Below are 24,923 nucleotides of genomic sequence, written 5' to 3'. Positions count from 1 at the left end.
AATGTATAAATTGTATGTTCGAGGTCGATAGTCCAGTTTGAACATGGTTGTTGTTAGAAATCTCTATTCCTTGGGGATTTGTTGTAATCTGATAATAAATCCTGATTATCATGGGATATTACATTATTAATGTATTTAATTATATGTATTTTAAATTTGAATTGTAACTTCCCGAAATAAAATGGAAGATATTTTATTAATCAGTCTATAAATAGACTGGATCATTTCATTTGGAGATACGTACAAGTTGGTACTGAGAACACTTTACAAAATTACTTTAAGAGAATTCTACCACTCAATAATATTGATTCGTGGACTAGACAGATTTTAACTGTTAAACCACGTAAAAATTTTATTGTTCTGATTTATTTTCTTAATTCTGTGTTTAGTGTTTTTTATATTTAAGTTGACGAAAAACGGCGTCAACAAAATTGAAAATAATTTAGACTCACGCTTTCTTTTTATTATTGGTATAAAAAATTAAAATTAAAATCTTGACAACAAATTATATATCATAATGTTTTCTTCAATACGTTTTACGAAGAAAGCAAATTTTCATCCTTACAAATAAAAAGGAAAGAAAGCAGATTATGCAAAAGATATATATAATTATAAAAATTAAAACAAAAAAATATTATAAGTTGCATATACAATAAAAATAAATACACATTTTATTGATAGGACATTATGTAAATTAATAAAAATTAATCAATAATACATTTTAATAAAATAATTTATTTAAATGGGTATAAGACATGACTTTTCCAAGAAATGAATTAACAAAACAGGTGATTTTTATTCGGATTATTGCAGTCTCTTATTCAGCTTTATCAAAATAAAAAGATAAAAATAAACACCATACACATGTATAAAATAAAGGGAAATTTGCGGCATAAATACCTATTTTGTTCATTTTGTTGCTAATAAGTACCCAATTTTTAAAAATTACGGCATAAATACCCATTTTGTTCATTTTGTTGCTAATAAGTACCCAATTTTTAAAAATTGCTGCATTAATACTCAAAATTCCACTTTTTAGACTCTGTCGTTGGTACCCACTTAATAGAGTTACTATTAAGGACACGTGTACTATCCTGATAATTCTTCTTTTTTTTCACTTAATTAATTAAGAAAATACAATAAGTACCATCAATAATGTGTCTAGCTTTATTTTTAGCCCGATAAAAAGTCCAAGAGGAAACTTTAGAGTACTTACTATCAGATGTCATCTGTCTGTAAGACTTTAGAGTACTAATTTTTATTTTAATTAGTTTTATATATTTACTTAATTAATTAGGTGAAAAAAAAGAAGAATTATCAAAACAGTACACGTGTCCTTAATAATAACTCTGTTAAGTGGGTACCAACGGCAGAATCTACAAATTGAAATTTTGAGTATTAATGCAGCAATTTTTAAAAATTGGCTACTTATTAGCAACAAAATGAACAAAATGGATCGCAAATTTCCCTAAAATAAATAATAATAATAATAATATCTAACACAAATTCCGAAACTTCCCAGTGCAGTCCATTTTCACTTCCCATCGGATGCTCCGGCCAGAAAAAGGCTAACGTCTTCAAGAATGCTCCGGCTATGGTCTGGCTTGTACACCAACCTTCTCCCCTCAATCTCCGAATACTCACTCAGACTCTCTCTCCCATTTCTCTCCCACAGGGCATGCCCAAAGCTTCGGTGCGCGAAGTAGGCCTCAGCAGAAACGACGTCGTCGTCGTCGCTAAGATTTCGCACCACCTGAATCGGAAGGCGCTCATAGTGGCCGATAGCGATGCCTTCAAGATCATCTAAGCGGGCGAGGCCAGGGCCCGTGACGGCATAGAGCTCACCCTTGATTCGGTGACCCGATCCAGGAAGGTCGTTGATGATGTAAGGGATGCCGTGGGGGCCGATGACCAGGGGGATGGGCTGATGGGTGACGAAATCGCCGACGTAAACAGCGTCTTTGTGGGAGATGAGATCTTGAGTTAGTGTATGGTTGTGAAAACCACGCTTGAGTGTGCCATAGGTGAAGATTAGGCTTCGTTTCGCCTCGTCCTTGAGGTTGGACGGTTCAGCCATTTGAGATTCAGATATAAATGAATGAATGCTCACCAATTCTGGACAGCCCTATTTTAGTCACTTAAAAAGCTGCTGCCCTCGAAAGGAAAGCTTATATTTGTTTTGTTCCATAAAGAAACTATCATATACATATACAGGACAATGGGCTTCACTTTAAGCCGGTGGGCTATCGTGCTATTCACCGTGACTATGTTGTATATTACAGTTATTTAGATTATTTGTAAATTTGTACCATACTGAAAATTAAGTTTAAAAATATTATTGCATACTAAATTAATTTTTTGTATGCACATGAAAAGTAATATATTTGAACTTAATTTTTAGTACTATAAATTATTTAAAATTTTCTGAAAATTTATAAAATGCTCTAAATAATTACAATATACATAATCATAAAAATAAATAATGCCAAAAACTATTCACGAATTAAGAATATTGAATACCACACCAATAAAACTTAAATGAATTCTCACTTTTCCAATGTATATATAGAGGCCCTTACACGTGAGGATATTTTTTTTAGCCATTGATTTTGTATCTGATAGTTGTAATTTGTGTGGTTATAATAGGATTGGGTGCATTTGATTTTTGTATTTTAGTGTATTTTATTGGAAACCACGTTACAACGACTTTCCTCTTTCATTTCTCTGAACCCTTTCACCGAACGAAAAAATATATGTTGTCTCCAATTTTACGTTATTTTCATGTCTTACCAATTATTTTAAGATACTATATTTATGTATAGTTGGGAAAAGAGAAAGTTATAAATAATTTAAATATATATTAAATAAATAAATGAGGTGTCTTTAAATAATTTGTGGGACATAGAGAAGACAGGAAATTTGGAGACAGGTGATTTTTTTTCTTCACCGAACACTCGCCGCTCAACTTTGAAATCATTTTTTTCTAACACTGTCTACTAGGGAATCGTTACTTTTACATGTGGCAGATTTACACTGAGAGGGCTACTGACTTTGAGTGGAGTATATAACTTCTGGAAACATATGTTCCTAACCTTGAAACGTTCTATGCCCTCAAGTAGAGTAAATTGGTAAGTTTTTTTCCTTTCTTTTCTCAGTAACAAGTAAATATTATATATAACATAACTTAAATAAGCTAATATGTCTAATTGTGATGATGTTTGTTGTGATTAGGCCTACTCTCATATTTGATGTAAGAGAAGGGTGCTGAGTAAATAAGAGGTGGAAACAAATTTGGTTGGCAAAGTGGAGCTTTTACCTTGAGGAATAATTGTATTTCTCTATTGTGATTACATGCCCAATAAATGAATCTAATGGAAAATTTGCTTTGCCTTTGTTCAGCTGCAAATACATTGACAGACTTCCAACAACCAAACAATAATTAATCTAAATTTTCGATTTGCTTTTGGAATCTATCTGTAACTATAAAAACGACCAGCTTGTTTAGGGGTCAAAGCAGAGACTTTTAGACTTAAGACAAGTTAGTTAAGTAGTTAACTAGTTTGTTATTAAGTTGTTAATCAGTTTGTTTAGCTTATGAGTTGTAATCAGTTAGTTAGTTTATTGCTAAAGTGTATATAAGACCTACTGTACTCATTTTACCATATTCAACAAATACAGAATTATTTCATTTCTTTTCTCTATTTTTACTAAAATGGTATCAGATTAGGGAAGCTCTTGGTTCATTTTTTTCTCTTCTTCTCCAACTCTGTTTTTGGATTTCTCTCAAAATCCATGGCTCGTACTCGTACTGGAGGTGCTCCTCGCACTAGTAGTGGTTCTCAGAATGTCTCCAATGATGCCACGATGTCAACTAATACGAATCGTTTTTCCACTCTTGATCAACCTTGTCATTCTTCTAATGACGATGCTCAGAATCTATATTTTCTGGCTCATAGTGATCATCCTAGTGCAAATTTAGTCCCCAAAATCCTCACTGGAGGTGAGAATTATAGCTCCTGGAAACATTCCATGACTGTTGCTCTTCTTGCTCGGAATAAACTGAAGTTTGTCAATGGAAAGATCACTCAACCCAATCCTGAAGATGATGACTACGATGCCTGGAGTAGGTGTAATAGCATGGTCATTTCTTGGATTCTTCACGCTGTTTCCAGTGAAATTTTTGATAGCGTCATGTACCTTGATGATGCCTCTGCCATTTGGTCCGAACTTCATAATCGATCCCACCAAAATAATGGTCCCCGTGTGTAACGACCTGAAATTGCTAATAAGGTTTGGAGCCTTGATTAGTGTGCCTAAAGGGCAATAATTGTTAAACTGTATTAATTTATGTGAACTTAATGAATATGTGGTTAGAATGCATGTTTAGGTGAAATAAATTTGCTAGTGGGCCCATTTGGTTGTTAGGGGAAAACTGGTAATTTTAACCCGTTGAGGGCATAAATGTAATATATGTGATGTTGTTGATATAACGGAGATATATTCGTGATGCACGTTCCGAGACGGTCCTAGGGAGCTAAATAGTCTAAAAGTCACAACGGGGTCAAATACCCGGCTCGGGAGGAGCCTAGAGGTATCTTGGGAACATTATAACTTGAGGTTGGGGATTTGTAAGTATTGGTTAATGGTATTTTAGTGGTTTGAGTAACCATTGGTAACCAGTGAGGATAACTAACTTAAGTGATAAAATGGTATATTTGTAAGAAGTTGGGAAAGTTCTAGGTTGTCCTTGAGGATTAGTTAGAGTATGGGTTAGATGGAAGGGTATTGAGGTCATTTTTGGCAGATGGATAAGCTCAATTTGGGAGCTGGGACTCTAGAATCAGCTAGCAAAGGAAGATAGAAGAACAAAAAAGGGAACCTAATCTCTCTGTGTCTCTCTCTATCGATGTTTTCTTTCTTTCTCTCTAAGGTGGCTGGTCTTGAAGGATTTTAGGTTAAAGTTCAAGGGATTCAAGGCTGGGAATTGGGGGATTGACCCAGGCTCAAAGGGAAGTTTTATTCAGTATCTTGATTGAGTTTTTCAGAGAAATAGTAAGGTTAACAGCTGATATGTGTGGTTTTTTGGTGGATTCTTGGGGATGAAGCTTGCTTAGATTCAGTTTGGGAATAAGAGGGATTTGCTTGGAGTTGGACTTGGAGAAGGCTCAGGGGTGAATCTCTACTTGAGGTAAGGGTTTTATGCATCTCTGTTATGTATTAGCTGCTGTAAATCAAGTTTCTTGTTTGTTAGTTTAAGTTTCATAAAGTTTCAAGCCAATTTATGAATTGGGGATTTGATTGTGTATTTGGGCTTGTTGTTAATGTTTCTGAGTTGTTAGATGGTCTATGTGGGTTTTTGAATTGAATTTGGGACTTAGGTATGCTTTGGGGTAGATTTGGGAGTGTTTTGGCTCGGGGAAAATGCAAGAGAAAACCCAGAATTGTGGGTTCGCGAAGGAGCGTCGCGGCCCTGTTCTTGGGCGCCGCGGCGCAAGGCTGTTTCTGGGAAGGGAGTGCTCTCTGACTTGCTGGGCGCCGCGGCCCTCTATTTTCAGAACGTGGAAATTTGCAATTTTGAGCTTTTGCTCCAGGGGTTCGGGGGATGTTTCCGATGAGTTGTTTTAGGAATTTGGGGATTTCAAGAGTGTGGGATTGGTCCCAGGAAGTGGTTTTGGATTAGTTAGTATTAAATGATGCTTTATATGTGTTGTGACTAGGTCTCCGGAGAGGCTCAGGTTAGAGGACCGTGTTCGCGGCCTTGGTGCATTGGAAAGCTCGGGATACAGGTAAGAAAACCATTGTTCCCACAGAGCTTGTATGCAGGGTTAAGCCCAATATGTTTGAATTGCAGGGCGTAGCCCTTTGATTGAATTTGTTAGTATTCAGTATATGTTTGTTATGCTATGAATACGATTATGTGAATGTTCGGCGAGAGCCGGAAACGGCGCAAACCAAGGTCGGCAGGGGCCGGGAACGGCGTTCGGCACGTTGAGTGGAAGGCCGAGTACGGCAAGGGGTCGGGAGCAGCGTTGAGCACGTGGAGTGCGAGTTGTAGTGTGAGACCCTAAAGGATACCTGGGATATCCTCATGGTGTGGACCACGAACCCAGGGCCTGGTAAAGCGCCTAGGATGGCATGGCCGTATGTGTTTAGCCTATTGATGGCCTGTCTAACTATTAAGTGTTTTTTATGTATATGTTAACTGCTTGTGAGGGTTTTCTTGCTGGGCTTCGGCTCACGGGTAATCTGTGGTGCAGGTAAGGGCAAGGGGAAAGTCAACCAGCCATGAGTACGGAGAGCGTGAAGCGGCATGTACATGTTTGGCCTGCCTGGCTGCCACGGCCAGTGGTTTTGGGAGATGGTTGTATTAAAACCTAGATTTTGTCGTCTAGTCGACTTAAATTTGTAAATTATATGTTGTAAATATTTCCAAACAATTTATTGGGATCCCAAGTGTCAACTACTCAACGATTTACAGTAAATGGAATTATTTTCAAAGTTTATTTCACTGTTTATGACTTAATTACACTTTTGACCTAAAAACCTCGATTAGCGAGTTAAATGCACGTTTAAAACTCACTTAGTAACGGCTCTAAGGAAGTAGGGCATTACACCGTGTGTTTGAGGTCAAGCGCTCTATGCAGGTTCTAACCCAAGGTAGCAACATTGTCCAAGCATACTTCACTCGTCGTAAAGCTCTTTGGGATTTGGTTCGGGAGTTTCGCCCACAACCTATTTGTAATTGTGGCGCAATGAAGATTATTGTTGATTATCAAGAGCAAGATCAGGTTCTTGAATTCTTTGTGGGTCTCAATGACTCTTTTTTCGCTGCATGTTCTCAAATCTTGATGCAAGATCCTTTTGCCCCCATCAACAAAGTCTATGCCACCATTATTCAAGAAGAGCGCCAACGAGGTCTCAATTATGTCTCTACTGAATCTGTGGATTCTAGCTCCTCTTTTACGTAGATTATTGGAAGTGCACAATCTGCTCGACCCAAAGTTGTTTGCAGTCATTGTGGGATCACAAGCCACGCCATTAACAAATGCTACAAGTTGCATAGTTATCTGCCTGGTCACAAACTTCATGGGAAAGGACGTGGTTCCACTTCTCATTCAGGGAAAGTCGTTGTCAACCATTTTAATGGATCTGCTGCTAACAAAGTTCCTGATAACTTGGACAACAACACTGATCTTGTCTCATCCCTTTCTTCCAATCAATGCCAGAAAAGTATAGCCTTGTTAGCTCAACAAGTCCAAGCTTATTTCTCTATTGCACCTTCATCTTCTTCTGATCAACCCCTTGTTTCTAATTTTGCTGGTAAGGAATTCATTGTTTCTAGTACTCAATGGATTATTGATACAAGTACTACTCATCATATCTGTCATGATTTATCTTTGTTTTCCAATACATACTTCAATGCTTCATTAACCTCAGTTATCTTGCCCAATGGTTAGTCAGCTTATGTTTCTTGCATTGGTTCGGTTTCCATTTCTTCAGATATTACCCTTTTCAATGTCCTTTATATTTCTTCTTTCAATTACAATCTTTTATCTGTTAGTGCTTTGACAAAATCTGCTCACTTCTCTTTTTCTTTCTTTGAAAATCATTGTGTCATTCAGGACACTACTCGAACTCGGCAGATTGGGATGGGTGAACGAGTTGGGAATTTATTCAGCTTGGCTGATTCTTCTTATGTTCATGCCTTTGTTTTTTCTATTTCAGATTCTAAACCATCTATAGTCGCATTGTGGCACTATCGATGTAATGACCCAAAATTTCCTAATAAGGCTTAGGGCCTTGATTAGGGGGTCAGAAGGGAAAATCTTGGAATTATGTGATATTTATGTGTATCATTATGTGACTATGTGAGTTATATCATAATATGACTTGATATGCATGTTTAGGTGTATTAAATATGCATGTGAACCCATTTCTGATTAATTGGGCAATTTTCATTTTTTGGCCATTTCGGGTATATTTGGTATATATGTGGCATGTGTGTGGTGCTTCATTATTATTTGGTTATGCTAGGGTTACTCAGCATGAGACGGTCTTAGGAGGTAAGCTGGTGGGAAAGTCACAACGGGATTTATACTTGATTCAGAGTGAGTCGAAGGGTATTTAGTACATTACCGAGTTATTGGGTAATGGGAATAAATATTTGATGATAAATTGGGAGTTAGTGAGATCAGGGGGAAATTCTGGGAGTTTTGACCATTTTACTCCAGGGGCGTTTTCGGGACTCCGAGCATTAGGATTTGACATATGATGTATGCCTGAGTGCATTGCTTACATGTGAGTGGAACTGACTTCATAGTCAGAATCAGCAATGGTGTCGGTATTGACTGTGAAGCTGAGACTTATTAGTCAAGTTCAATAGTAGTGGTGAGCACTGGTCGTATGGAATTGACCTATGATTCAAGAACGGTATTAGCGTGTTTAACGCAAGCCGAAAAGATTAGATCTAATCGACATAAGCATTGAATGAATCATCATGAACATTAATGCTTGACCGACCTCAAGTTCGATAAAAATTAAAAGTACTTGTCTAGTCTAAAGGCTAATTACTTAGAGCTAGGGCCAAAAGGCTCAGGTGACTGCAACGTCACATGGCTATGGGTGCTGAGCCCAAGTTCGTGACTCACTCATCAGTCACTCATCTTATTAGGGCTACAAGCCCCAACATGATTACCAAAATCTCAAAGTGTTAATCACCCATCTGATTAGGGCTACAAGGCCCAGCATGAATACCAGAATCTCAAAGTGTTAATCACTCATTTTATTTGGGCTACAAGCCCCAGTATGATTATCAAAATCATTAAGTGTTATTCACTTATCTTATTAGGGTGCTAAACCCAAGTTTGTGACTCCATAATCACTCATCTGATTAGGGTGCAGAGCCCAAGTTTGTGACTCCATAGTCACTCATCTGATTAGCAAAATCATTTACTTAGACTTATTTGCATGCATGAATAGGGCTATTATTGCTAGGCATGTCTATTATGATTTGGTAACATTTTATTACTATTCATGAGCATATTGAGTTTTCTTGCTGAGCTTCGTTTCACAGGTGCTATGTGGTGCAGGTAAAGGCAAAAGAAAGTTGGACCATCCTTGAGTTGGAGAGCTTATGTGACGATGTGTACATATGCGGCTGCTCGACCGCCACGGTTGAGGGTTTAAAGAGGAACTATGGTTAAACCCTATTTTGCCGCTTAGGTCGACTAGTTGTAAATATTTTATTGTAATTAACCTTTAAATTATATTTTTGGGATCCCAATGTATACAGTAAACGTTTTAGTAAAACGTTGTATCTTAACCAAATGTTTTAATCCTAAATCGTTAATCATACTTAGTTACACGATTGTGGTCAAATGACTCGATTAGCGAGTATAGTACTGTTTAAAATGCACACCGTAACGGTCACTGGGTAGTAGGGCGTTACAATCGATTAGGCCACCCTTCTTGTATCAAAACTCATTCTTTGAATAAAGATTTGACTTTTCAATACTCACCTTCCTCTAATTTTCATTGTTCTATTTGTCATTATGCTAAACAAAAGAGGTTGCCTTTTGTTTCAAGTCATAACATTTATGTTGCATGTTTTGATCTTGTTCATGTTGATATTTGGGGTCCCTTTCATACTCTTACTGTGGAAGGACATAGATTTTTCATTACTTTAGTTGATGATTGTTCTCGATACACTTAGGTTCATTTTATTAAACAAAAATATGAAGCACAACAGGTCATACCAGATTTTATTTCACTCATTAAAACTCAATACAACATTCAGCTCAAAGCAATTCGGTCGGATAATGCTAAGGAACTGCAATGTCCTCAATTATTTTGTTCTTTAGGCATAATGTATTATCATTCATGTGTTGAAAGGCCCCAACAAAATTTTGTTGTTGAAGGTAAACATCATCTTCTCAATGTAGCTCGTGCTCTACTTTTTCAATCCCATATCCCTTTAGTTTATTGGGTTGAATGCATTTCTACAGCAACTTACCTCCTAAATCGTACTCCAACACCAAATTTGCAATGCAAGTCTCCTTTTGAGGTACTTCACAACAAAACACCAACTTACAACCATTTAAAGGCTTTTGGATGTTTAGCATATGACTCTATTCTTCCTATTCATAGAACAAAATTTTCCTCAAGAGCTACTTCATTGTTTTTCTTGGATATCCTACAGGCATGAAAGGGTATAAGCTTCTTGATTTAGATACTAATCGGGTATTTGTTTATAGGGATGTTCAATTTCATGAGCACATTTTTCTGTATGCTTCTAGCACTTCTTTGTCTTCGGATTATGCTCTTTTTTTTTCTTCATCTATGCTACCTATTTGTGATGTTTCTACTGATTTATCTAATGTTTCTGACCATAATTCTTGTTTTATTCCTCTTGTTTCTGATCACCAGCCATCATCTTCTTCTTCTAGGCCTAAACGTAATAATAAGAGGTCATCCTATTTAAATGACTATCATTGTTCTTTGTCTGCTAATGCACTTTCTTTTTCTTCACAGTCCATGTCTCAAGTTACTCAACATCCCATTTCCCAAGTGCTAACTTACAGCATGTTGTCTTCAAGTTTTAAAGCATGTGTTCTTGCTATTTCCAGTTGCACTGAACCAGAATTATTTGCTCGAGCTACTAGGATACCTGAATGGGATTTGGCTATGGCTGAAGAACTTGCAGCCCTTGAGAGGAATAACACTTGGAGCATTGTTAGTGCACCTTCGGATAAGCATATAATTGGCTATAAATGGGTCTATAAAATCAAGCATCATGCAGATGGTACAATAGAACGCTATAAGGCTAGGTTTGTTGCTAAATGGTATACTCAACAAGAAGGGATTGATTACAATGATACTTTTGCGCCTGTTGCTCAACTTGTCACTATCAAGCTTATTATTGCTCTTGCTGCCATAAATGGATTGTATTTACACCAAATGAACGTAAATAATGCCTTTTTACAGGGTTATTTGCATGAAGAATTGTATATGACTCTACCTCAGTTGTGTAGAGTACAAAGAACTTTACTTAGCTAAGTTAGATAGATAGTAGTAGTAATAATAGTATTATCTTTATGACTGTGGATTTTTGGTTCAGATCGAGATTTATTTGGACACTCATAGTAGTACTTGTAGATTTTCTAAGTTTAACCTATAGTTTAGGAATATTAATTTTAACCTAAGGTTTGATTAATATGACTGATATTGAGGATAATATTAATTATATTATAAGGTTTAGATAAGAACCAATTAGATAATAGCACATGTTATGTATAGGTTTATTAATGATTAAGTATTTTGAGGATTAAATTTATTAAGGTTAAAATTTGAATACTCTAAGGTCAGTCAGCAGCTTTGAAAACGTTAAAGGGCTTAGTCAAGGCTGTTTACTCAATTCAAATTAAGCTAAAAATGTGTAATTTCGTGTTTAAATATTCAGCGTATGCCGATATATCGCAGCTATAGGGGGCGATATATCGCAGTACGAAGAAACGGAAAACACGAAACGTTGCACGATTGGCTAGGGCATAATGGCCCAGGCGATATATCGCCTATAGGGGGTGATATATCGCCCCTCTCAGCATATTTTGAAAGTTTTCAAAAACGTTCTCCATTCAAACCTTCAACCTCTTGATAAGTCCAGCACCTTTCTGAACGAGTCTTCAGCCTCTGCTGAACGATAATTCAAATTATTTTCACTTAAAAAGCCATTATTTTTATTCAAGTTAAATGAGGATCTTTTCATTCCTAAACTCTATAAATAGGACCTAGTACCCAGCCATTTATTCATCTATTACTCTAAGTTCAGAGGCTGCAAGTTGCTAGGTGAGTGTGAGAGTGTAAACACTTGGGTTGGGAATTATAAGCTTGATCACTATAAGCTTATCAAACACTTGGGGAAGTAAGGTTTATTCACATTTCGGTTCAAGGTTTAGATTGATCATCATAGAAGTACTCAAGGTATCCCAAACTCTAGTCCATTTCTGTATTATGTTCTTTAAAAATTCTCATAGTCTTCTACTCATTCTAACCTTATTCTTATTCTTGGTTAGGAAATCCAAGTTCTTAAGCACAAGGTTTTTGGTAAGTATATTTTGATAGTATAGTTCCTTCTTCACTTTCATCCCTTTTCTTCAATATACTCACCATATTTTAAATGGTTTTTAGGAGTGTTCCAATGTCCCAAATCAGTCCTCATATCCTGGTTATTTTGGTAAGGAAAATAGGATAGGATATATGTGTTATATGATTTATATGTTATCTTATGAATATGTGTTATGAAAAATGCTATGTTAAGTATGCTTGTAGACTTGGGCATATGACCTATACAAATAACAAGCCCCAAATAGATTATGGGCATATGACTTGCTTAGCTAGCAAGACCCCACTAATCTAATGGGCATATGACTTGTTTAGTTTATGGGACCCCAAGTAATAATGGTCATTATAGTATGTATGTGACATAAGTGTTATAGTATGTTTTTATGTTGCATTATGAAATTTTATGTATATGATTATATGTTAGATTTTCCTTGCTGGGCATTAGGCTCATTCCTTTTATGTTTATATGTGCAGGAAAATAGCTATAGTGGCGGGAAAGGTTCATGGATGCTTGGGGATTGTGTATTGAGGCGGAATGGATTCAAGGAGTCGAGAGTTTCGATTTCGAGGATGTAGTCTTTATTTATGGTTTATGTGTATTTTTCCGCACCTATTTATGTAATCTCTTTTCATTACAATTAAGTTATGTTTTTTTTTTAAAACAATGGGATCCCATATCCTACTTTGAGTTTATGTAAGTTTAACATTTATTTTTACAAGTTTTTAATAAAGTATGATTATTTCACTTGTAAGTATTATTAGGGATTAGTGTCTATGCTTAAGTTTTCATTAATGGTCCATAGTCTAGAGTAGTTGGGTCATTACAAGTTGCCACCTAATCCTGTGTGTAAGCTTCAAAAATCTTTGTATGGTCTGAAACAAGCCTCACGGCAGTGGTTTGAAAAGTTTTCTACAGCCTTCACTTAAGAAGGTTTCAAACATTCTGCAACAGGGATCATTCTTTGTTCATTCGACACTCACCTGAAGGTTTCATTGCTCTTCTTGTATATGTTGATGATGTGATTATAGCAAGCAACAATCTAGCTAAAGTGGAGATTTTAAAAGCTAAGTTGAATGCTCAATTCAAACTAAAGGATCTTGGCAGCCTGCGTTATTTTCTTGGCTTGGAAGTGGCTCGGTCACCTCATGGGATTTTTGCTTCTCAAAGACCATATGCTCTAAAGATTTTAGAAGATTTTGGTTATTTGGGATGCAAGCCAGTCAATACTCCTATGGAACCAAACCTGAAATTGAGTGAAGTCCTTGATAATCCTCAACTATACAAAAGGATAATTGTGAAGTTGCAATACTTGACTATTACTAGACCAGATCTATCTTATTCAGTGAATAAGTTGAGCCAATTCCTTGCTGCACCACGACTTCCATACCTAAAAGATGCTCAAAAACTATTGCAGTATGTTAAGGAGAGCCTAGGCTTAGGCATTTTTTATCCTGCTAATTCATAAATGAAACTTAAGGCTTACACATATTCAGATTGGGGAGCATGTCAGGACACTAGGAAATCAACTACTGGTTTTTGTGTTTTTCTTGGGAAGTCATTAATATCTTGGAAGAGTAAGAAACAACAAACAATTTCAAGATCATCTGTTGAAGCTGAGTATAGGGCAATGGCGAATGCGACTTGTTAAGTTGTTTGGCTGGTTTCTGTGTTAAAGGAGTTGAAACAAGATCATGAACAACCTGTTGAACTTTATTGTGACAATCAAGCAGCTCTACACATTGCTGCAAATCCAGTTTTTCATGAGAGGACAAAGCATATAGAGATAGATTGTCACTTGTTGAGGGAGAAGATACAATTGGGACTAATCAAAACTGCTCATATTGCCTCTCAAGAGCAGATTGTTGATGTGTTTACCAAAGCATTGTTTCCAAATCAGTTCAAGTTTCTTAAAGGCAAGATGGGATTGCAAACCATATACAATCCATCTTAAGGGAGAGTTTTAGACTTAAGACAAGTTAGTTAAGTAGTTGACTAGTTTGTCATTAAGTTGTTAATTAGTTAATTTAGTTTACTGAGTTGTAATCAGTTAGTTAGTTCATTGCTAAAGTGTATATAAGACCTATTGTACTCATTTTACCAGATTCAACAAATACAGGATTCTTTCATTTTTTTTTTCTCTATTTTTACTAAAATGGTATCAGATTAGGGAAGTTCTTGGTTCATTTTTTTCTCTTCTTCTCCAACTCTGTTCTTGGATTTCTCTCTAAATCCATGGCTCGTACTCGTACTGAGGGTGCTCCTCACACTGGTAGTGGTTATCAGAATGTCTCCAATGATGCCATGGTGTCGACTGATATGAATCATTTTTCCACTCTTGATCAACCCAGTCATTCTTTTAATGACGATGCTCGGAATCCATAATTTTTGGCTCACAGTGATCATCCTGGTGCAAATTTAGTCCCCAAAATCCTCACTAGAGGTGAGAATTACAACTCTTGTAAACACTCCATGACTGGTAGTGTATATAACTTGGAATAATTGTTTTCTCTATTGTGATTACATGCCCAATAAATGAATCTAATGGAAAATTTGCTTTTCCTTTGTTCAGCTGCAAATACATTGACAGACTTCCAACAACCAAAGAATAATTAATGTAAATTTTCGATTTGCTTTTGCAATCTAACTGTAACTATAAAAACGAACAGCTTGTATAGGGGTCAAAGTAGAGACACAAGAAATTCATTATAAAATTCTCTTAAGTCTCCCACTTGCAAATTTTTTGCCTCAAGAAATTCGAGATTTTGACCAACTATAGAGAGCGTGAACAGTGCCCTTGTTGAGATACCAGAATTAAATTGAATAACCCAGTGAAGGGTTGGAATGGTTGAATCCCGCAAAAGTGAGATACCACCTGCACACATTTGATAGATAACACTGAAAGGAAAATAAATATTTTCAAATATGAGAAGGTCTCCCTTGGTCTGGATAAAGAAGAAAATACCACCACTTTTCTGAAAAAGCAAACATAATTTAGGGAAAAAGTAAAATGAAAGAACATTAAAACAACTAATAATCTACTCCACAACCCATTTTAACATTGTGCACCCTCCTTGTTCAACCAATTAAATTCTAAAAAAAATGCACTTATGTGTGAGGGAAAAAAAGAGTGCTCTGACCTAAAAAAAATATCATATCTATATATATATATATATTCTATATAATAAGTGTGTAGATAACGGAAATTATTGATTTTAATAGTTTTTTATTTTTATAATGTTAATTTTAACAGAATATTCTTATATTTAACAAAATATTCTTATATTTAACGGTAGTTTGTAAACACTTAAACTTAAATAGAATAAATTAAATAATTAAAATAGGATATTTTTGAGATATTTTATAATTATAATTATTTAAAAATAATAAATAATTAAACAAATTAAAATATGATATTTTTGATATATTTTACAACGATAATTATTTTAAAATAATAAAATCATATGTTTTATAACTTAAATAAAATTTAATTAAACTTAAACTCACTTATTAGAATAATATCTGTTTACCCAAAAAATGGCTCCCGATGACGTGGCAAGATTTTCTTACATGTGGCTGGCACGTGGCGATTTCGAGTGAAGAGATCCTGTCCGACCATCAACCAAATAATTATTGATTCGTCAAGTCTCTTGATGAGGTGCGACCAATCTGGTCGCATACTCTCATTTACTTCCTTTGGGATACGCAATCTTGTAATAATTACATTGATAATGTTTCCTTTTATTACCTTGATAAGCTGATATTAATTGTAATTAAGGCTCATCGGCCCATGTAACCCTCTGGAGCCTATAAATAAGAAGAGGAGAGCTCAAGGAAGGGACTTCTAGACTTTTGAACTTTTAATCTTCGTATTCAGAGAGAAAAGCATAGTGTAATTATCCACCGAAATTGTAATCTTCCTAAGGCTTGTGAAACTCAAAAAGCCTAGTTCTTTGATCACATTAATGGGATTCAATATCAATAAGAACACTAAGTGGACGTAGGTCATTACCATCTCATTGGGGCCGAACCACTATAAATCTTTTGTGTTATTTACTTTTCATTTGATTTTCTTCTTGTTTTCACCTCATTTTCTGTCGTTATTTTGACTCCGTGTCGTTGGCCAAATCAAGGGTCAACAATATCATATTAAACATATAATATAATCTACTGTGAATTAGCAACAAATTGTTTTTTTAAAAAAAACTAGCAAGAAGTTTAAATTTAAAATCCACGTATAATATTTATTACATTAAATATATAATATATAATCTCTTGTTGTCACTCCCAAATTCAAAAACTAGAACAAACATAAACTTAAACAAATTATAAAACTAAGCAAACGTGCATATTGCACGTCGTTGGTATCTAGTATATATATATATATCTCTTCTATATAATAAGTGTGTAGATAACAGAAATTATTGGTTTTAACAGTTTTTTATTTTTTTAATGTTAACTTTAACAGAATATTCTTATATTCAACAGTGGTTTGTAAGCATCACTTAAACTTAAATAAAATAAAATAAATAATTTAAAAATTTTAAAATAGGATATTTTTTAGATATTTTACAATGATAATTATTTAAAAATAATAAATAATCAAACAAATTAAAATGTGATATTTTTGAGATATTTTACAATGATAGTTATTTAAAAAATAATAAATAATTAAACAAATTAAAATAGGATATTTTTTAGATATTTTATAATGATCATTATTAAAAAATAATAAAATCATACGTTTTATAATTTAAATAAAATTTATTTAAATTTAAACTCACTTATTAGAATAATATCATATTAAACATATAATATAATCTACTGTCAATTAGCAACAAATTGTTTTTTTTTAAAACTAGCCAAAAACTTAAATTTAAAATTCACGTATAATATTTAATATTACATTAAACATATAATATATAATCTCTTGTTGTCATTTTCAAATTCAAAAAATATAACAAATATAAACTTAAAAAAAATTAATTAAAACAAGATATTTATTTGAAATTTATATAAAATTAATATAAATTTAATAAAAATAATTAATAAATTATATAAATAAAACTACAAAAACTTGCATTGCCCACGTTACTTGTTTCTAGTATAAATATATATATAGGGCATTGGAAGCGTGGATTTTGCCCTTACACGTGGGGGTCTTTTTGTAAACGTGGATTTTGCATATAATAGTTGTGGTTGCATTTGATTTGTGTCCTTATAGTATTTTATTTAATCGACCCAAGTGCAACATTAATTGGCCCGAATTATTTTTATCGTGTTGCAGATGGTTAATTTTTTTTAATTGTTCGATACATGAACGGTGTGGGGTGAATAAATCTGTTGTAATCGACCATTCCAATTTCTCAACTGCACTAAACCATTTGTCGAGCTTCTTTTCATTGGAGAAGACCTTTTCCGTGCCAATTTTAAAGTCCACAAATCAAACAAACATCATAACTCCATGGAATGACGAACCAAAAATTTATATTGACAGAAAACAAAGCCTAACCAACTCACATCCCTCACTTTTCACTCACAAAAAAAATTATACACGGTGAATGAAACATTGAGTCAAATACGTGGTGTGCATATGCAATTACATAGCCCCTCATCCACATATTACAATTATGTACTGAGAAAAAATCAGTAATGACAGATGAATAAGCCAAGATAATTGTTGATGTAACAACTTTGTCTTTCTATATCTGAAGGTATTTGCCAACGAATTCTAACTCTTTGATTCTTCCTCGATGATGATGATTACTTTGACAATTGTTGAACCGTCGGGGTACCTACAAGAAAGACACTCCAATGCCTGAGTCAGTTTTTCTGATCCCTTCATTTGAATAAGAGTTCAGTATTTATAGAACAAAAATGTGAGGAGGTTAGTTGGTTAAGCTGAATCCTTGATTGGTGGGGGAAATAACTGAATTTCCCCCCAAAATGTATTTGGTTCAATTAAATATACAGAGGTCAGAGGCGCAAATCGCCTCTGACCCATGGCTTCTGTCTTCGGAGCCTCTACAAGATCAAAACGACCCGCTTTAGTATACTTAAAATGGAGAAGGTTTTTGGGCCGAACATTTTGGGCCCAACAGATGCCCCCCGGCCCAAGCTTCGAACGGACGACGCACGCCTATTCACTCAAACCTTGGGCTGACTCTTCAACGCCAAAGATTTTGCCCAAAGCCGTCACTTTCCGTTAATCAAGGCGGGCCGCAAGCACACGATCACATAGACCCCTGACATTTATCATTTAGAATTCAATGCAAGCACAATTACCGAGTATTACACTTGATTAAGGCATTTTTTTTCCCATTTCGTTGGTCCAGTTCAAATAATCTTCATTTCAAACTTCATTTTAGCTTTTTAGAGAAGAACTCAGAGAGAAAAACCCTAAGATTGATCGTCCTTCTATTCTCACAGCAAACCTCCCAATTCTCCTAACCATGTCTTCACGTTCATCTCCTGAGCCTGTGGATCGTGAAGGATACAAAGCTGCATACGAACGCATACACAAGTCATTTGACACTCCAGATAATATCACGATCCGAATGTTCACGGATTCTGAGCTAAAGGAATGGCGATTCAAAGATGTGGTCAAGCCCAGCAAGATCGTCATGAGTCTGAGGCACATAGAATGGCTTTGTTTTCCTCTCCTTGCTCTGCTAGTGCAGATAATTTCAAACTCTAGAGCTTACATTTCTCAATTCCTCCCGAATGCTATTCAATCCATAGTCGGTGCTCAGATGATTGGAGCTCTTAGGAATGTTGACATTTAGTCGAATGATATCTATGCATGCTTTACTAAGTCGACTAACAAAGCAGTAGAAGGTAAACCCTGGAAGACCTTCTATATTTCCCCCAAACAAGATCGAACAATCTTCACTGATTTCGACAGCTCCCATAGAAATTGGGATAAATACTTCTTTTCAATTGGAGGTGCGTGGTATCCTGAATTTCTGCCCCAAGAAATTTTCCCCTTGGCCAGGGTTTTCATAAAATGTGAGTTCTGTCTTTAGTTTGTTCTCTTTCATCTTTCGTGTAAGTACATTACATCTGAATGATTGTCCATTAATCTAGTCCTATGCATCGCCATTTTATTTTATGTACCAGATTTCGCGTGGCCTCAGGTCAGCATGAGTCCTGAGCGACAGAGCCTGTTGACAGAGAAAGGGCTCCTTCATGAGTCCAAAGAAAACGCCATCAGCATCAAAGGTGTAATGAACCCCTATTGCAGGCAAATCATGACTCGGCTCTACTTCATGGATCGAACTGATCTTGGTGCTATGTGGGTCAGGACACAGAAGAGCGACATGTCCCTTGCCTAGATCACGGCTATGTGTGCGAAGCAGTTGGGAGTGTTCTTGAAAAGGTCCCCTCCTGTTTCTTCGACTCTGTCATTATCAAAGACTGAGTATGAAAGGGCGTGCTCCGAGACCTTTGTCGCATGTGCCAAGTGTCAAGGGATCCCTGAGAACAAGAAGAGAGATGGCTCTGACTTAGCTCTAGCCGCAGAATCATCTCCTGACAAATTTTCTTTAGCACGCAGGTCTTCTCGAATACACGGGCGATCCTCTACACCTTCTGATGCTCTGCAGGTCCAACCTCTCCAACAGGTGCCTCTACCAAAGGACACCCTGGGAAAGAGGAAGTCCCAAGAGGAATCCTCTGACGAAGACTCGATCGATGGAAAATGTATTTCATCCAAGCTTCGGATCTCAAGAGGCTCTGCTTCTGCTGCTAGGGGCTCTTCTCTAACAATCCCCAAGCTTACTCCAGGGAAGTTACCAATTGGGCAAGCTCTATCATTGCGTAAGAAGCCTCTGGGTTCTGCCCCCATTGGTTCTTTATCTACATCATCCTCTTCTTCACCTGTACCGGGGTCCTCCCTGGGGGAGGGTCCGAAAGGCGTTGCGCCTACTGCGACTCAGCTTCCTGCATCAGTCAAACCGTCAGAGGTGAAGATTGTTACTGGGGTGCAGGGTACTTGCCAGTTGAGGCGAGATCCCCTAGCACCTGTGCAAGATCATCAGAGGTGTTGCCCTCTGCCTTTGCCTTGGCTGCGGGGTCTGGCATTGGCCACAGGCAAGGATCAGAGGGGAGTCACCCTTCTTCTGCCTCCCGTAAGAACCATCTTTTAGAGGATACTTTTGGGGGCAGCTCCGAGTCTATGGGCAGTCCTTCTCGGCCAATTGATGCAGGCCAGGTCATTACTTTGGAGACCATCTCTGTATGTCAAAAATCAGGAGCTACCGAGGTCGCAAGTGGCCATAATTTGGGTGTTGACGTTCATGTGACATCTCCTACGGCTTCTGGGTCTCATTTAGGAGAGGTCATCATCGTATCCCCAAAGGATACGAGTAATTTTGAGTCTCCAAGTGCTTTTCTGGAGCAACTGACGTCTTCTGCAGTACAGACGCTAGTGTATCTGCCAAGTGACTTGGGTGAAGATGTTGGAGACAGGTTGTTTTTACGTCCTTCTATGCCACATCTTTCTGGAATGGGAACGGCTGCTTTGGCATCTGATAGCATTATGGTGTCATCACTAGTGGGAGGTGGGGAACTGGTTGCCCCCGTTGCTTCTGTTGTTGCGCTAGCATGGAGAGAAGCAAGTGACAGAGTGGTGGATGTGCCAGAAAATGTACCTTCTGCGTCAACAAAGGTGATGGAGGAGATGTTGCGTATCAATAGACCTCATCTTCCTGCAAAAGCTATTGGGTCGTTGAGTGGGCAAGGTGACTTGCTTCAACAATTGTCGGACCATATATGGATGGTAAGTTTGTTTAATATGAGCATGGTTGCCATGTATGTATGAGAGTGAGTATCGTGTGGTGTCTGTCTTGTTTGATGTGTGACAAGTGTAGTTAATGTTTTGCAGAGCTATGTATGTGCTTCTGCTGCTAGAAGGGAGTATGCAGCGGCTGTTCAGAACAGCGCTAAGATGGCTGAGCAGGCGGCCATGCTTGAAGAGGAGCGCGCGGGGAGAAGGATGGCCGAAGCAAATCGGGATGTACTCGTGGAGGCCATAAAGAATTTAGAAATGTAGCTAGCAGAGGAGAAAGAGAAGGTACTAGCCACAGAGGAGAAGCTAGTAGGTTCTATTGGGCTAGAGCTAGAGCATGACAAATTGAAAACTGACCTAGTGGCTATGATGAATAAATGGATGGAAAAGAGCCAGTTTTACGCGCAGCACGGAGCCCGAATGGAGAAGCTTAATAAAATGATAAACGAATTGGAGGAGGATGTAGTGTCGTTGGATACAGATAAAGAGATATTAGAGAAAGAGCTAAAATAGAAAGTGGGGGTGTTGGATATGAATGTTGCAGATACGCGGAAGCAGAAGCTGGAGGTAGAACTCCAGTTAAAAAATAAGTTGAAGGAGAAAGAGGAGGCCATCACAAAAACCAAGAGACAGTTAAAGGAAATGGCTAAGGTATGCGTTTTTTCTTTATACATTGGTATGATGATATTATGGTTGAGTGTTATGTTGCATGTGTTTGATGAAGTGATGGGTTTGTTTTGCGGAAGGCAGAAGAGACGATCGTAGAAACCACGAGGTAGCGCATCCGAGATCGTGAGATTACTGAACGCAAGTTCATGAGGATTGTCGAGGTAGACACTGCAAAATACCTAGATCTTGCACTTCATAACAAGAAGCAAACTCCAGATGAGAAATGGGCTAAACTGGAGATGTACTGTAAAAGCATCGATGTGAATGTTGGGGAGTATAATGTGGATCAGTACCTCAATGAACTCAGCAATGTGCAAATCACCTACCCAGCACAGCATCTTAAAAAATTGAAGTTGAAGGGCGACACCTTGGGCTCAATTTATATTGCAAGTGGGGAACCTGTGGAAGAAGGTGATGTCGCAGGGCAGGTATCCTCTATTGTCGTGTCAGAGGCTGACGGACAGATGGTGATGGAGCCTGCTCCAGTGGCAGAGGCAAGACCAGCTGGTGAAAGAGGTGCCATAAAATGATCGATGCAGTTTTTTATGCTTGTATATGCATGTTTAGTCGTCATTGTTTCTTATTACTTGGACAATTGTAGATGTAATGTGCAGATTAGTAATAAAAATTACAGGAATTCGTTCATGTTATTTGACTGTTTGTTAGTAAATGGGTTTTTCGTAAAATTTTGTAGCAAGTGAGGGTCAATTAATGTATTTCGATAAGAGGCTTCATAGACCCTTTAGGCCGTTGTGCATGAGATACAGTAGGAACTCGTACAGATGGTGGGAGAGAATGCCCAGTTAAGTGTTGCGTGAGTGATTTGGCATAATGTTAAGGCGATTGTTCAGTGCTGATGACATTTCTGTTTCAGGTGAACATCGTGATTGGGTAAATGTGCTATTTTTTAGGCGGATCTTTGATAAGCCGCAGTGGTTGTACTCGACGTGGGCATTGAATGAGTTAGTGAGAAGTGGAATCCCGTATTACATATAGTGCGAGCGTTATGGATTAGGTCATCCGAAGCTAGAGAGTGCGATGGCAGAGTATAACGCGTCGTATTGAATGGGATTAGGTACTCCCAAGATCTGCATTTTGTAAATTATGTTATGTGCGTCTTAAGAGGGGATATTGTAAATAAAGTAGTATTTTGTAAACTATTGGGAATCATTATTAATATAACATATTTTTTAAATAACAGCTTTTGATTTATTCGTGTTTATTGACAATTTGTTGTATATTTGATTGTCTAATTTACACGATTGACACTGATTTTGTGCGTCGATTTGCTAAGCGAGATGAGTGCATTAAACCCTTTGCTTTGAGATATAGTTGTGTTGAGTTCTTATTAGAACTAAGTCGTCCCCTTGAGTGTATGAAAAAACAATGTTGATGCTTTACCATTTGCGAGAGGGAGTGACATGGTTCAGCTCAGACGCAGAACGCTGCATGTGAGGCTGGGCGTCGAGGCAGAGCGAAGAGAGGCAGAACCCTGGATCAGACATCTTTCCAGTGCACCCTACCGAGATGTATGTGGGAAGGCTTGCTTGGGTAGGCTTCCAATCCGATAGAGGTAGTCATTGTACAAGACGTGGGTGTGACTGCGAGAAAAGTTCCTCCCAGCCTTGGATTGCTAAACCAGTTAGTTTGCATTAGGGGCAAACCCAAAGTGGGGCATCTGATGGTTCTGCTGCAGTAGTCAGGGCAGATTAAACTGCACGACGGAGCCCCTCGCAGCAAAGTAAGAGGGCAGGGTAGGTGGTGAAATGTACCCTGGATGGATAGCCAAATCTGCATAGTCAGGCCAGATTAGACTACGAAATGGCTGGCGTTAGCTCCCCATTAGCTTAGTCAAGTCAGATTAGAATGTCTTTAGGTGAAACACAAAATTTTGTGGGCAAGATATCGAGTGGAGTGGCAGAGGCAACATGCCTCTGTATGTATCTTGCGTGTGTGAAGTTACCTTTGTTTCTTACCATGCACCATTTTTCGCATGCTAGCAAACATTCCCTTTTTACTAAAGGACCCTTAAGTTTAGGAAATGGCTACATTGGAATTAAAAATTCTTGTTGTATCTCAGCTAAATGTTTAAATTGATGAAAAATTGATAACCATAAGTGTTCCGATGGTCGCTATTTATAACAGAAGTGGTAGGTAGATTTAAGTGCACGTGAATAATGTTGTTTCTCATATGTGTAGGTAAGGATATATTAAAATATGTGTTTGCTAGTAGCTCTTAGTGCGGAGTAAGTAAACTGATAGTTGTCATATGTGTGTTCTTTTTATGGCATGACAGGAAAGATTCCTCATGCAAAATTGTGTTAGCAAAAGCTGATTATGTAAAATATAATAGTATAATGCAAAAAGGAAAGTTGTTTTATTACTTTCGAATTATAGAGTACAACTATCAACAATAGTATTGTTTCAAAGACATTGAATTCCAAGTACGGGGTACATTTTTGCCATTGCGTACATTTTTAAGAGTATAAGATCCTCGCCCTAGCACTTCTATGACTTCAAAGGGTCCATCCCAGTTTGGCTCCAGCTTTTTTGGGTTGCCAGTGACTTTACGCAGAACCCAGTCTCCCTTCTTAAACGTGCATGAGTGGACCCTTTTATTGTAATAACGTTTTGCTGCCTTTTGGTATTTTTCGTGTCGTACTTGTGCCATTGTGCGTAACTCATCCAGGAGGTCGAGGTTATGCGTTAACTGTATGCTGTTTATGGTCAGATCAAAAGCTATCTCCGTCCAAAGCGTCGATAGGCCCACTTCTGTTGGGATGATAGCTTCTGTTCCATGCACCATGGCGTAGGGAGACTCGCCTGTAAAGGACCTTTTTGTCGTTTTGTATGCCCATAGCACCTTTGGTAACTCTTCGACCCACGTACCTTTTTTATCTTCCAAATTTTTCTTGATGTTGGCAAAAATGACTTTGTTGGAAGCCTCTACTTGGCCGTTGCCTTGGGGGTAGGTGACAGAAGCAAAACTCAATTTTATCTTGTATGTGTCACACAGCTCCTGTACTTTGGCGTTTCGGAACGGGGTTCCGTTGTCAACGACTATATCCCACGGTATCCCAAATTGGCAGATGATGTGCTTCCATATGAAGCTCATGGTGTCTGTTTTGCTGACTATGACGTACGCCTCTGCTACAACCCATTTAGTGAAGTAATCAGTGGCTAACAAAGCATACCACTTTCCTCCAGGAGCTTAGGGCAGTTCCCCGACTACGTCCATCCCCCACTTTGCAAAAGGCCAGGGTGTGATGGTGGAGTGTAGAACTTAAGCAGGTTGATGGATGGTGGGTGCAAATCGCTGGCATTTGTCACACTTCTTCGCATATTCGA

The 24,923-nt window shown here is 37.4% G+C and overlaps 1 protein-coding gene across 1 annotated transcript; it reads right to left on the bottom strand.

Moving 5' to 3' along the window:
- Positions 1-756: 756 nt before the first annotated feature.
- Positions 757-2,253, bottom strand: LOC133804788 (putative gamma-glutamylcyclotransferase At3g02910). Its single transcript, XM_062242921.1, has one exon. The coding sequence runs from the start codon at positions 2,075-2,077 to the stop codon at positions 1,535-1,537; it is 543 nt and encodes a 180-aa protein (XP_062098905.1). The 5' UTR covers positions 2,078-2,253; the 3' UTR covers positions 757-1,534.
- Between the last annotated feature and the right edge of the window lie 22,670 nt (positions 2,254-24,923).

The sequence above is a fragment of the Humulus lupulus genome, chromosome X (genome assembly GCF_963169125.1).
Source record: "Humulus lupulus chromosome X, drHumLupu1.1, whole genome shotgun sequence".
Classification (NCBI taxonomy): domain Eukaryota; kingdom Viridiplantae; phylum Streptophyta; class Magnoliopsida; order Rosales; family Cannabaceae; genus Humulus; species Humulus lupulus.
Note: the sequence above shows the minus strand (reverse complement) of the source record. Positions and strands in the feature narration are given on the sequence as shown.

Excerpts from the sequence above, each read along its gene's own strand:
- LOC133804788 (XM_062242921.1), bottom strand. The coding sequence starts at position 2,077 with ATGGCTGAACCGTCCAACCTCAAGGACGAGGCGAAACGAAGCCTAATC.